The following is a 13,147-nucleotide window of genomic DNA, read 5'->3' as shown; positions in this document are numbered from 1 at the left end:
TATGGGAATTTGCTTTTCAAACTATTTTCTAGAGCAGGTGTTTAATGTGAGGTGTTACCCTTTAATGCTTAATGTTCCAGACAGTCAAACTCTGTTCTCATTTACTTTGAGAAAATGACAGACATGACAACATAATGACATATCTTTCTCAAGAAATAACCTTGCCCCTGCCAATAAAAGAAAACAGTTAGACCAAGAAAATATAGTTTAAATCTCTAGACTTTGAGGACTTAGTGACAAAGGATAATATTCCTGTTCAGCTCCCTCACAAATTTGTAATTGTGTATTTTTGGCGGAATGCTCCAGAGCTTATTGATGATTGGGTTACTGACATTCAGCATTTTGTTGAGTCAGACTTGCTCTATATTTAACACTAAAATAAAATCATTGCTATCGTTGGTTATTTGAAATGTGTAAGTGGTTTTATTAGCTTAACTTTTTGCCTTTTGTTTAGGGTGCGTCAGTTCATAGAGATGGTGAATGGTACAGACAGTGAAGTGCGGTGCTTGGGAGGCCACAGTCCAAAATCTCAAGACAGTTACCCTGTTAGCCCACGGTCATTCAGTAGTCCTAGCATGAGTCCCAGCCATGGAATGAATATTCACAATTTGGCAACAGGCAAAGGGAGCAGCACACACTTCACTGGTAAGTTCGTGTGCAGGATACACCACACAGATTTGAAGGTACCATGCCACATAGAATTTACTGGTTTTAACTTAAGATTTTATGCTGAGTGCTGTGTTTAACAGTAAAATATTAGTGATTAAAATATGGGATTTCCAGTCACTGGGAAAAATGAAAGTTTCATCACATAATTTTTGCCTGTGCTCTTGGGTTTACTTCTTGCAAAGTAGGTTGCCACCAATTTCTAAAAAATGCTTCCCTCTGGGAGGTGGAAAGTTCTGACATATATTTCTCTTGTCTTTTTGATGATAATTTATGGTTTGGGCAAGATGGTTTAAATCCAGTAAGTGGTATATATGATCCATTTCCTGTGGTGTTGATGGAGAAGTCAGAATAGCTGTGGTTGAGCAGGAAACACCAGAAGCCGGGTGGTAGGGTTGGGTAAAAAACATGCTGCTGGCAGCCACATTTCAGTCTGCACAGTTGAAACATTTCTTAGAGCATTTAAGTAGTGGGAAATCTTCAGTGGGAGGCCACTAATGTTCAGAGCTGTCCCAAGCTTATGGGGAGATCCCCGTGCCTTCCAAAGCACCCCTGCTGAATGGAAGCAGAGCATGTTAAAATGATACCTGAACATGGCATCCTTGAAGACTGAGACTCTTAGGGTAGCAGAGTCCATCAGCTTTCACTTATGCTTAATTTCCAAAACCAAACTGGAGGTGATTGGGGGCACTTTTTTTTTCCCCTCTCTGGGGTGTCAGTGAAGAACCACTCAGATTTTCTGGTTGTTCTTCAGGTGGTTATTAGGATGTAGTGTAGAAAGTACCTGTAATTTTTGTGATTTTGAGAATCGAGGCAGGTTGATGAATGTATTACTAGAATTGATGTTTGGGATTTTGTAAATGGCAGCAGCTGCTTTCTTTATAATAAGCCCTTCCTGTGACCTGCTCCTATTTTAGAACATACTTGGGAGTTCTTGGTTTGATGGAACTGGCAATTACATGTTTGCTTCAAATTGTAGTTTTCCTGTTATATTTTAGAAGGGTCAGAAGAGATTTTAGCTAGGCATCATAATTTCACAGCATGGTGTAATTTTTTTAGCAAAGCACAATATTAACAATTAAAATAATTACATGGTGAAGGAGATTGTATGTAAGTATAGCAACATGCAGAGTATTCAGCACTGAATTCTACTGCACATTTATCAAAAGAACTATGTGATCAGGAATTAATAATGTTTGCTTCCATTCATAATGATTACAGTGGCCTAGAAAAGATTTTCTAAAAATCTTCTACATTAGTGCAATTTTTTGTTTTACCAGAATATTAGTATAACTGGAAAAACCTTCTTGTGTCTGTGTTCATACTTGTTAAATAATGCTTAACTTCTGCACTCTAGAAGCCTTAAGGGTTCAAATACCTGAAACGTGGAGGTGAAGTACTTGAGTTTGTGTGGCAAATTTAGCATACTTGTTCCTGGTCAGTAAATGCTACACTTACTTCTTTTTTTTCTACAAACTTATCTGCAAGTACCACTCTATGACTACAACTGTTAAAATTTCCTTGCAGGGTTTGAAAGTAGTTGCAGTAATGGAGTAATATCAAATAAAGTGCATCAGTCTTACTGTCACAGTAAACACACGACCACCAGCTTGAATGTACCAGAGCTCAACAACATAAATGTATCCAGATCACAGCAGGTTAACAGCTATCCCAGGTAAATAAACTTTACGTGCTTCTAAGTTGCTTTAAGGCTTCTGTTCTCCACGTGTTTGCATGGCAGGGAAGAGTTTTCAGTGGGTTTTGATGTGATGGTTTTTTTTCCTCCCTAAGGACAGTTGAAACAAAGTGTAAGGAGCCAACAGCTTGTGGTAACTCTGGTTGTTTTGTCAGTTCAAGCTCAATAGACCTTTTTCTCCTGTTGGGGTAAAGAAATGAAGTGGACAAAAATAAATTACCTTGCTTATAGCTATGGTCAGTTTTGAAGTTCCATAGTGAAGGGTAATTAGCTCTTTGGCACTTCTAAAAATTCAATTTAATTGAAGCCACTGACACTACACTGATTTAAGTGTGTTGCACACAGGTAATGAAAAGTTTTCCAGATACTCTCCATTTGTGGCAGTATCTGGAAAGTAAACACAGTTGAGATTCAAATGAAGTGTGGATTCCCTTTCCTTGTATACTCCAGGATTGTTTGCCTACTCCAGGCACTGTCACGAGTGCAAATGCATTCAGTTCAGAGAGTGAAAATAGATCTCTTAACCAGAGTTAGTAGGGTTCTTCATAACCAGTATGGTTAAGCTCTGGGTTGCATGGATGCAGCAGAACCCAATTTGATGTGAAATGCAACAGCACTCGGGTGCATTGTGCCAAATGGATTCCCAAAACTACCACACAGGATGTGATGATGTGGTGGTGATGACCAAAGGTATTTTAGTTGAATAGTGATAATCGGGGTAAAAAAGTAAGAGTAACAATTTACTTTTTAACTTTCTACAATTTCTGTTTGCATCAGCAGATGCCTCTGCCAAAACGTCTGGCAGTGTCCAGGCAACTTGGAGATTTTTCAGGGAGGAAGACAGTTCCTTGGCTGTGTTCTTGCCCAGTCAGAGAGGCCTTTTGGTTTCCTTCCTCAAAGGAAGCTGAGTATCTTTGGTTGCTTAGAAGCAAGATATTAAACTTCCACATTGAATCTATTTGGTCTTGACAGAGGTTTTAGGTTGCTATTCTCCATGATGGAATAGAACAGGCCAGGATGCAACTGTCAGCAAAGCTCAGTCCCCAAAGCCACGCTGGCATTTTCTAAAAGCAGTTCTGTGAGCAGAGGGTTGTGAGGAGCTGAATGCTCTGCATTTGCCACTGAGTGTCTCTTCAGTGTTCTGCTTTACTCAGCATTTGCTTTGGGGTTTTCTTTTTTTGTTTTCCCTCTGTCATTCCACAGAGTAAATAAGAGGAGAAAGCATTTTTTCAAAATAATTAGTTATCTAAATATGGTATTTTCCAAGTAGGATGTATATTGATTTAACTATATTTTTTATGTATAAATGCTAACTATATTGGAAAGTGGGAGTAGTATATTTTCTCAATGCATTTTCTTCAACTCTGGGTATATACAATTATATAAACAAGGTAAGAACTGTTTGGTCTGTATTTAGTAAGTGCTATATTCCTTACTCCTGAATAATGGGGGACATGTTTAAATTTTCAGCATCTGAAAACAGTATTTTACTGAAAACTATTGTTAAGGCAACCTTGAAACTTTCCATGGTGCTCTGATATCACCAGTTGCTGTCGAAGAAACTGTGACCTACCTTGGTAATATTTAAGAGCAGCTTTTCAGTAGTTAAGATGAGGAAGTAGTGTGATGAAGTTGTAAAGATAACCTAAGTACTTAAATATGAGTAAAACTTGTATTTACTACTCTCTTTTCAGCAATGATGTCGACATGGAAACAGATCACTACTCCAATGGGGTTGCTGAGACTTCATCCAATGGCTTCCTAAATGGTAGTTCTAAACATGATCACGAAATGGAAGAATGTGACACAGAAATGGGTCTGCAGTGATATTTCTTACATTTTTATTAAGTGATGGCAACAAGGTTATGTTTTTACTTGCAATGCTTCCCAACTTGAAAATTAGGGTTACTAGCTCAAATCTTTAATTTTTGATTGTTTTGCTATTATTAGATGTATATTTTAAAACCACTGATTTAGGTGGTCCAATATCAGTGTGAGAACAGGGGAAATGGGTAACTTATGGCTACTGAAATTAGCATTAATTTTTAAAGAAGTACCTCTGAGAAGAAATACCCGGTTGTGTAGCACCCTGTGTTTGAGTTGGGAAATTGCTTCTCCCTCTTCCCATTCATGGTTCTCATGGCATCTTTGTGCTCCACAGTAAGCACAGAAATTCTAAATCTTTTATATTGAAATGCAAAGTGCTAATATTTAATGCTCAAGAGTTTTATTAGGGAAATGTAAAAATGAAAAATTAACTTTTTTCCCATGTTTTCCACCAAAAAAATACCAATCTATATAGTTATAAGGTAAAAATTAACTTTGTTTTACTTAATTTGCTTTTTACTCTGTCATGCCTATTGATGTTGGTGACAAATGAGTATTTAAATCCCCTCTGCTTGCCCTTTGTGCAGCTGCAGAATTGGTACTCAAACAATTGATTTAAGCAGATGTCAGTTAATGTGTAATTTAAATGAAATGTGCAGCTGGAGACCTTCAGAACGCAGCAGCGCGTGCAGAGCGCTGTGAGTGCTTCCCACTGCTGGGGCTGCTGCTGATCCTGCAGCTTTGCTGGGAAATGCAGGGGGACAGCAAATGGCATTCTCCTACAGCTCTCCAAGGAGGAATGCAAGCTGCCACACCATTTTCCCTGCATTATGCTCTGAAACTGGATAATAACAGGACCTTATTTCTGTGACAGAAAACCCAAAACAGGTCCTTGCTCTCTTGCAGCCTTTTCTGCAGAGACTTGCAGTGACAGACACGCAGCAGCTGCACAGGGAAGGGAGTTGTGCTTTTTGTCGTCTCCTGCCTTTGGAAAGTCATGTCTTAGATGAGGCTGAGCTAGGGACAAACACCACTGCTTGAAAATTTGTGTTCTGCCTTAAATTCTGCCATTCACCTACACTGGTTACCCCCCGACCCTGCCCCCAGGTTGAGTCTGGTGGTTTTTCACTTTTTGAACTATTATATATTCCCCTTAGTGCTACTTAATTGAAGGTGAAGTAGGCAGGTATCTTCCAGAGCTGATACACTTACATCTCAAGGGAAAAAAAAGTAAAAATCCTGTAAAATCCAGCCAGGTAAAAATCCTGTTTTGAAAGAGTAGTAAAAATATATCACTAAATAGCAATGTTAAAGTCAGAAAGAAGAGTGGATTTGTAACTGAAGAGTCCATCAAAATGCTCATTTTAAAACTTGATTCCATGGATGAAAAAAAGACAAGGAATGGATAAATGCCTTTCTTTTAATGCAGTGTTTTAGGTGTAAATTTTTAAAAAGCAGATTTTTCAAAGAAGCCAAATGTCAGTTTACTATTTGTAAGCTGCATCAGTATCTTTTAAAATCACTAGTATTAGGAGTATTGTATGAAACAGTAAACAAATCAGTTGTAGTGTCCTGCTTGATTACAAAAGAAGTCTGAAATAGCCAAATGATTTAAGATGTGTTCTGCAAGGAGTATGAACAGTCTAAATGATTGTCTTGTAGCAGAGTCCATCATGGCTGTTGAGGAAGTTCAGCATTTTTTTACACTCTATTAGTTCCCAAATTGGTGTATCTTCAGAAATGCAATGCCAAAGAATTTAAAAAGTTAGAACTCTGGGACTTTTGTTGTTTTTAAACTCCCTTAAAATTTTAGGGTAAAATCTGGTTTACCATCTAGTTATTTAAAGTTACCCCTTGCAGATAACAGCACATGCTGTGATGGCCTTTGCCATTAGTGAATCAGATCTGTTAAATGTTCCTAAGGAGCAGTTCCCCGGTGTGTGGTACAGGAGCACATGGGCTCTGAGGCTGACCTGCTCTCTCTGGGCAGGCAGCTGTGTTTGGGTGAAGTCAGGCTGTAGATCCGTGGGTTGTTACCCTCGGCCCTGCCCGTGGTGATGATGACGATATCGTTTCTTTAGAAGTAGATTCAAGTCAATTAAGACGCCAGCTCTGTGGTGGCAGCCAAGCAGCCATTGAAAGGATGATCCATTTTGGAAGAGAATTGCAAGCAATGAGCGAGCAGCTAAGAAGAGAATGTGGCAAAAACACAGTGAATAAGAAAATGCTCAAGGTATGTTTAATTTTCTTGTGAAGATGAATAATTGTGCTGCCCAGCAGGAGCTTCCCACAGCGTGTTGTGCTGGAATACTGTTCTGCCTTAAATTCTGCCATTTTTCATGTGTGTCAGAGCAGATGTTCTGGTCAGCTGTGGTGTAGCACTGTCTTCTTTTTTGTCTGTGCAACACATGCTCAGGGAAGATAATTTTGTGCTGTTACACAGTTAAACACAGAAATTGATTTAGTGCTTTCCTTTCTCTCATTTGTGACCATGTAACTTGCCCTCGAGAATCGAAGTTCTGGTTTTGTCTTTCTGATCTTTTGTCAATGATAAATGAACCTCAGGGGGATTGGTAGAGATGCCCAAAATCTGCATGTTAATTAGTTTGCCTTGATTTGAGACTGCTCTGGAAAAGAATTCTCCTGCCAAAGACTGCATGCAGTTTTCAGTCTGTTTTATCTTAGCCCATGAGTTAGTAAAATAATGCTACCTTTTGCCTTGCTCTTGGGAAAAAACCCTAAATGGAGCAAGTCCTGTCACAATTTCTTTTTTTCTTTTTGTATTGATGGATACTGACAGTCACCTTTGTGATTCTGAATCAAAACAGTTGAACAAAATATCCCTTCTTTTCACTAGTAGCTTGTAGCTGTAGATGTAATCGAAGTCATTTTCCCACAGGATGCATTCAGTTTGCTTGCATATTCTGATCCCTGGAGCAGCCCTGTTGGAAATCAGCTTGACCCCATACAAAGAGAACCAGTGTGCTCTGTGCTCAATAGTGCAATACTAGGTAAGTGTGGCCTGCTGGCTGCCCAGGGGACTTGGGGTGCCACACAGGTGGCCCTGCTGCTCCACCGTAAGGACAGCAGTGTTGGGTGCACTCTTCCGGGAAGAGAGGGATTGTTTTGGAGGGTATGTAAAATAACAGGTACTTGCCTGTTCAGTAACGGTGCTGTGCAAGGTCACGTTGTTGCTCCTACTTTGTGGCTTGCTCTAAGAGTAAACTTGCAGATGAATGATTTAAGTAGTTTAGATGTCAATTTTTCAGTGTGTTACTATGAAATGATTCAGGTATTTTAACTGCACTGTGATTCTCTTTCAGAGACTCACAATCTGCCAAAGCAACCCCCGCTTGCCCTGGCCATGGGACAGGCGTCACAGTGTCTAGGATTGATGGCCCGGTCAGGAATCGGATCCTGCGCCTTTGCCACAGTGGAAGACTACCTACACTAGCTATGCATTTTGAAGGTCTGAAAGGTGTTGTGGCATATTCAACATGGAAAGTAGACCAGCTCTGCTGACTGGAATTTGGAATTTTAATTATGTACTAAGGACAAGTCTGTCGCTTTATGTTGCTTCCTAGTTTACAGCATGATGCAAATGATTTCTAACTTAGTGTTAGGAGATTTCCATCTTTAAACCTCTTAGACAACTAAGAGTTGAAAATATCACTGGTAACGTCAGACATCCAAATTGACAAGTACCAATCCTTTGAACGATTGTCCAAAACAAACCAAAAATCCTGCTACCTTGTGGTGGGACGGAAGAATAGAAAAACATGGATGTATTAGCATGTGGGTGATGTAAACGTCAAGCAGGATGACTTGCCAACCTCCACCCCCATTGTTACATAGTTCAATCAGTGTAATTTGCAAAATGCAAATGGTTTGGAATATATAGTGTTGATGGGAAGAAATGATATTTTTTAATGTGTACTGTAAAACTTGAATTACTCAGGAGCTGAGTGAATATGTTTGTTGCTACTTACAATCCCAACCTGTTGATCTTAGTAGTTTTTTGTTTTAACATGGTCTTTTCAACTTCGTTTCCTTGTTTAACTACAGACAGCTTCTGTTGTGTAGGCTCACCAGTTTAACTGTTGTATTATAACAGTATTACATGTCAACACAGTGTGGTTATGACCTATTTATATAAAAACCAAATATTTAGTCAATTTACAGTCTTAATTTAATCTTTGTACACCTTGCATTTTTAAAAGTGCTTAAATAGTACTATATTGCAATAAAATGTAGTGATATCATAATTAACCAGCCATTAAAAACTTACGTCTACATCCACAGTAGCATGGACGTGTATGCTACATTGTCTTGTTCTAGAGCTCCATCCTAGAACAGCAGTTCTTGTGGAGACCTCTGAGGGGAGCTGCCACCTCCCCGAGGAGCTGGGCTGGTCCAGGTGAAAGGTTTTGCCATGTTCTTGCCACACAGTGAGTCTAGCTACCAGTGCAGGAAGCTTACTCAGGCCTCCCTGCAGATGGGGAAAATCCCTTACTGCTGGAAAGTAATCCTGAGGCTGGAGAGAAGTGTCCTGCTGTGGGAGCTGATTTAGTGATTCTGCTGTTAGGGTACAGCCTTTCCTTAGAGACACAAGTCACTGAGGCAGCAGGAGTGACTGCCTGCTGAAAGGAATGCAGCATCCACAACAGTAGGTACAACATTGCTGATGTTTATTCTCTGCAAAGGCATTGCCTCACGGAGGCAGCTCAGCAAGCCTGGTCCTAGCACCAGCTGTTCTACAACACTGGGCTGGCTGCTCTGTAGCTTCCCCAGGAACTTCTGAAAGGGGAGAGGAGAGTACAGGGAAGTTCCATCAGGCTCAGCTCAGTGCCTTCTGCTGGCTGGAGCTGAAAGCAAGAAGTGATGATGAAGTGGGAAAAACACCTATGTTGTGTTGAGATCAACTGTCACTAAAAGTCCTTAGCAGCATCTTCTCAAAAAGCTGTCTTCAGAGTCCATTTTTAATATGTGTTGCCAGCCAGTGTCTCTTAAACCTTGCTGCTTTTTCCTTTTTATCTTGCCCTTAAAAAAAAAAAAAAAAAAGCTGTTAGTTACCATTTTTCTTAGCCCCCATGTGCTGGAGAAGCAGCAATCCCTTGGCAGCTGCAGCATTTCAGAGCAGAACAACCAACCTCAAACACTGATAAACTTCCTACAGTATTTTATGTGCCCCAGGTACATTTCACTGGCCAGGAGTAGCAGTTTGCACCAGCCTTCTTAGGAGGGTGGGGGGAATACAGTGGAGCTTGCAGTGATGGAGCACACATGGAAAGCAGGCCCTGCTAGGTAAGGACCAGTAACTTTTCCCTGTGGTGTTCGTGACCCTCACAGAATGTGTGGGTGTGAAACTGTCCCTGTCCATTATGGAAATGAGGAGAAATGGGTGTTTTTTTCCCTGTGCTCACACAGAGGTTCTGGGATCTTGGTATCTTTTAAGTCTGAGATGCACCTAAAATGCCTTCCAACAGCTCAGAGAGTGGAGTCTGAAACAACAGCTCCTTAAGTATTTATTTCACTGAGCAGCCCTGGCTCTAATACAAGAGCTGTCTCTTAACATACCAAAAACAAGGTAATTTTTTTTTAATTGTGTCTCATACACCACCCCTGGGGGTGTGCTCATGATACCTGCTGAGGCTGCAGTGCACTGCTGCCCTTCCCTTACTCTCCAGGTGCTTGGAGTTAAGAGGATCACAAGCCAGGATGCTCTGGCATGGAAACCCTGATTTTATTCAAGTGTACTTTTAGCCACATATGCAGAAAACAGTACCTACTCTGACTTTCTATACTCACCCCAAGACTTGTCCACAAACTGAACAGCAGCTTTTTTGACACGGGCTCTCTTGTTTGCAAGGGAGAAAAATTCATTTGCTGCAATGGAGACGAATGTTAATAGCCAAGTTCAAGGCAGACAAGGCTCCACCCAGACCCACCCAGGAGCAGCAGTGCTTACCCGGTACCCGGTTGGTGTGTGGCCCGTAGAGCTGAGCATTTAGGAAGTCTTTGGCCAGCTGCTGGTGGAGGCCTGTGGCACTGTGGTCCTTCAAGCACACAGCCACATAGTTCCTTTTTGTCCTAGTCAAAGGGAGATGTAAATCCCTGAAGCGTGGTTACAGGATCCAGAACAACAGACACTGCTGTCAAGCTTTGCTACTCGAGCACAGCAGCAGCCAGTGATGGTTTCTGATACTCAGATGAGCTTTGTGGCAGTATTAAAAAATAAAAAGCTGGACCAATACTCTCAAGCTGTTGTCCTATGCCTTTGTGTGCCCTGAGTAGTTTCCTTGGGTGTCCTGAGCTCATCCTACCAGAAGCTAGGGCAATTACTCTCTAGGGCCATCAGTGACAATGAAATAAAGAGCAGGGAGAAAAACAAATTGAAATGCAGGAATTTGGTGCTCAACCACCCCCACAACACAATGTGTACTGCTGTGCTTATGACTGCCCAGCCATCTCATAGCAGTTACATACATGTAATATGCAAAAATTATTTCTATCTTATATATATATATATGCACACATATATAAGTATGCTAAAGCAGAAGATATTAAAGGAACTTCTAGTACATAAATACACTTTCAATCAGACAAAGGATGGGGGAACATGAAGTGCAGAAGAGGGTACAGCCATGCAGAACAGACCTTCCCACACCAGGCAAAATCATCTTCTCCTCTTACCTGGCACCCTTCCTCCTCTTGCCTTTCTTCTCCTGCACTTCGGCTTGGCCTAGCTCCAGCTCTACAGCCTCAGCTTCAAGTTCTTCATCTAAAGTAACTTGTAAATGAAATTTCCCAAAGGTTACAAATGAAAACCAGTCAGTGAAACAGGAACAGGACTTAAAACAAGCAGCATTTTTCAGAAGAACTGACTAGGAAGAACAGTTGTAAGAGGGATGGAAAGAAATATGCTGAGGGGAGCAACCCAAAGTACTGCTAGCCAGCTTTCCTCAGCATCAACAAAATGGGATTCGTCACTGGACAAAAATTCAATGCAACACAACAGCTGTGGGTAACCCATAAAGAGAAATCCAACTCTGGCTTCAGTCTTGCTTCATTCTCAGCTCATCTCTTTGCTATGTCAATACAACAGATCTTTTTTAAAAAAAGGCAAGAAAAAGTAGCAGTTACATCATACAGCAGCATGTGAGATTTGGATGAGAAAATGTTTAAATAAGATATTTTCTGAAGTACTTCGAAGTACAGATGAAGCAAAAACAGCAGTTGTAAACACTCTAGACCCTTGATTTTGTAATTCTGAGTTTGAAAAGAGTTAATATCCTACAGATGCTACTGAACTGTAGTTTGATATATAAAGTATAGAGGCAATTTAACAACTGTACTCAGGAATAGCCTCTAAAACTTAAACAAAGGCTAAATATTAATCCACCTTTGATAATCCTTGCTTTTTCTGCTGTAATACCTGCCCATGATTTCCTTAAAACTTCAGGGTATTTAATTGAAATCACTGCACAGCAAGTGATTTCTGTAAAAGGTGTAAGAATTAGATTCAATCTAACTTTGTATTTTTCCTCAGACATTTCTTTTCCTGGGGAAAAGAATCTATGCAGTATGCTCATGATTAAGACTTGGAGAAGGTGTCTTCACCAGAGCTCCCCCTTGGAGCTCTGGCACAGGAATGAACTCCTGAAGTACCAGATGTGCCCCTCGTTAGCGAAGCGAGCTGTAACATACCTGGGTCATCTGCCACAGCCTGCTCAGCGGGCCTGGGGAGCAAAGGGAAGGCAACAGGTTACTCTTCAATTCACACTCCCTTCCTTTACTAAAGCCGTGAAACCCCCATTTCCAGTATGGTCTCCCAGAAGGGGCTGCCCCAGGGGTGGGAGATACAGAGGGGGATCCCAACAGCCACCGCCGCATGCCCATGTCCGCTCACCGTGCGGACACATCCTGCAGCTCCTGCAGCTCCTGCAGCACAGCCTCGGGCAGCAGCCTGCGCTTCTGCGGGGGAGAGAGAGGGGAGTCAGACGGGCACGGACACGGCCGGCACACGCACACACAGAGCCGGGCCCGCCCCGGCGGGTAGCGCGGTACCTTCTGCTCCGCGAACAGCTCCTGGTGCCGCCGCCGCTTCTCCTTCAGCAGCTCCCGGTGCCTGCGGGAAGGCGGGAGCCATCGTCAGCATTCCAGGGGAGGAGAGGGGGGATTACGGGCGGGGACAAAGGGGGTGAACGAGGGCTTGGAGGGGCAAAGGAGGTGACGACGAGGGGCAAGTGGGGGGGATAAGGGAGAGGGGATAGGAAAAGTGAAAAAGTGAAAGGGGCTTAGAGGGGTGAAGGGGGGGAAGGGGTTACGGGCACGATAAGGAAGGAGAAGGGGCCGGGGAGGCGTAGGAGGAGTGGTGGGGTTAGAAGAGAGATGGGGGGCGGGGGGGGAGGGAGGAAGCAACAAGGGGACATAAGCAGAGATAAGGGAGGGAATAAGGGGAGGATAAGAGGGGGAAAGAGGTGTGTGCGGGGGTAAAAAGGGATCTAAGAGGGTGAGAGGGGGGGATTAGAGAGGTAAGCGAGGGGTTACGGCGGCGGTAAGAGGGGTGAAAGGGGAGATGAGCGGGGCTAGGCGGAGGGGGTAAGAGGAGGGAAGCGCTGGTGTGGGAGCCGCCGTTCCGGAGCAGGAGGCCCCGGCGTGTCCGCACCTCCGCGCCGCCTCTCCCACGAGCTTCCGCTCGGCCTCGGCCGCCTCCCTCGCCACGCCGAAGGGCACCTCCTCCGGGGCCTCGTCCGCCTCGTCCTCCGAGGAGGAGGCCGGGCTGGGCAGCGCGGCGGGAGCCCTGCGCTTGCCCGCGGCCGCCGCCTTCGCCTCCTTCGCCTTCTGCCGGCGAGCCATGGCCGCGGCCTCTGTGCCGCCCGCCCCGGAAGCGCTCCCGCCTTCCGCCGGGGAATGCCGAGCGCCAGGACACCCGCCCCGCCCCGTCCCGCGGGATGC

At 43.1% G+C, this 13,147-nt stretch overlaps 2 protein-coding genes across 2 annotated transcripts in view; one reads left to right on the top strand and one right to left on the bottom strand.

Annotated features, from left to right (window-relative positions):
• RANBP9 (RAN binding protein 9) overlaps nucleotides 1-8,490 on the top strand; it is a 38,841-nt gene extending 30,351 nt beyond the window's left edge. Inside the window, exons 9-14 of the mRNA XM_058033102.1 lie at nucleotides 455-645; nucleotides 2,194-2,341; nucleotides 4,057-4,178; nucleotides 6,271-6,422; nucleotides 7,089-7,200; nucleotides 7,513-8,490. Coding sequence (XP_057889085.1) covers nucleotides 455-645; nucleotides 2,194-2,341; nucleotides 4,057-4,178; nucleotides 6,271-6,422; nucleotides 7,089-7,200; nucleotides 7,513-7,643 — 856 coding nt within the window. The 3' untranslated portion in view covers nucleotides 7,644-8,490. The remainder of the gene's footprint in view (nucleotides 1-454; nucleotides 646-2,193; nucleotides 2,342-4,056; nucleotides 4,179-6,270; nucleotides 6,423-7,088; nucleotides 7,201-7,512) is intronic.
• A 366-nt stretch (nucleotides 8,491-8,856) lies between these two features.
• On the bottom strand, nucleotides 8,857-13,060 carry NOL7 (nucleolar protein 7). Its single transcript, XM_058033227.1, has 8 exons — nucleotides 12,858-13,060; nucleotides 12,257-12,317; nucleotides 12,099-12,163; nucleotides 11,897-11,928; nucleotides 10,883-10,979; nucleotides 10,158-10,279; nucleotides 9,998-10,075; nucleotides 8,857-9,229 (listed from the first exon to the last, which is right to left on the bottom strand). Exons 1-8 carry the CDS (start codon nucleotides 13,046-13,048, stop codon nucleotides 9,156-9,158), a joined length of 720 nt encoding a protein of 239 aa, XP_057889210.1. The 5' UTR covers nucleotides 13,049-13,060; the 3' UTR covers nucleotides 8,857-9,155.
• Between the last annotated feature and the right edge of the window lie 87 nt (nucleotides 13,061-13,147).

The sequence above is a fragment of the Melospiza georgiana genome, chromosome 1 (assembly GCF_028018845.1).
Source record: "Melospiza georgiana isolate bMelGeo1 chromosome 1, bMelGeo1.pri, whole genome shotgun sequence".
NCBI lineage: Eukaryota > Metazoa > Chordata > Aves > Passeriformes > Passerellidae > Melospiza > Melospiza georgiana.
The sequence above is the reverse complement of the archived record's forward strand: the minus strand, read 5'-3'. Positions and strand labels throughout refer to the sequence as shown.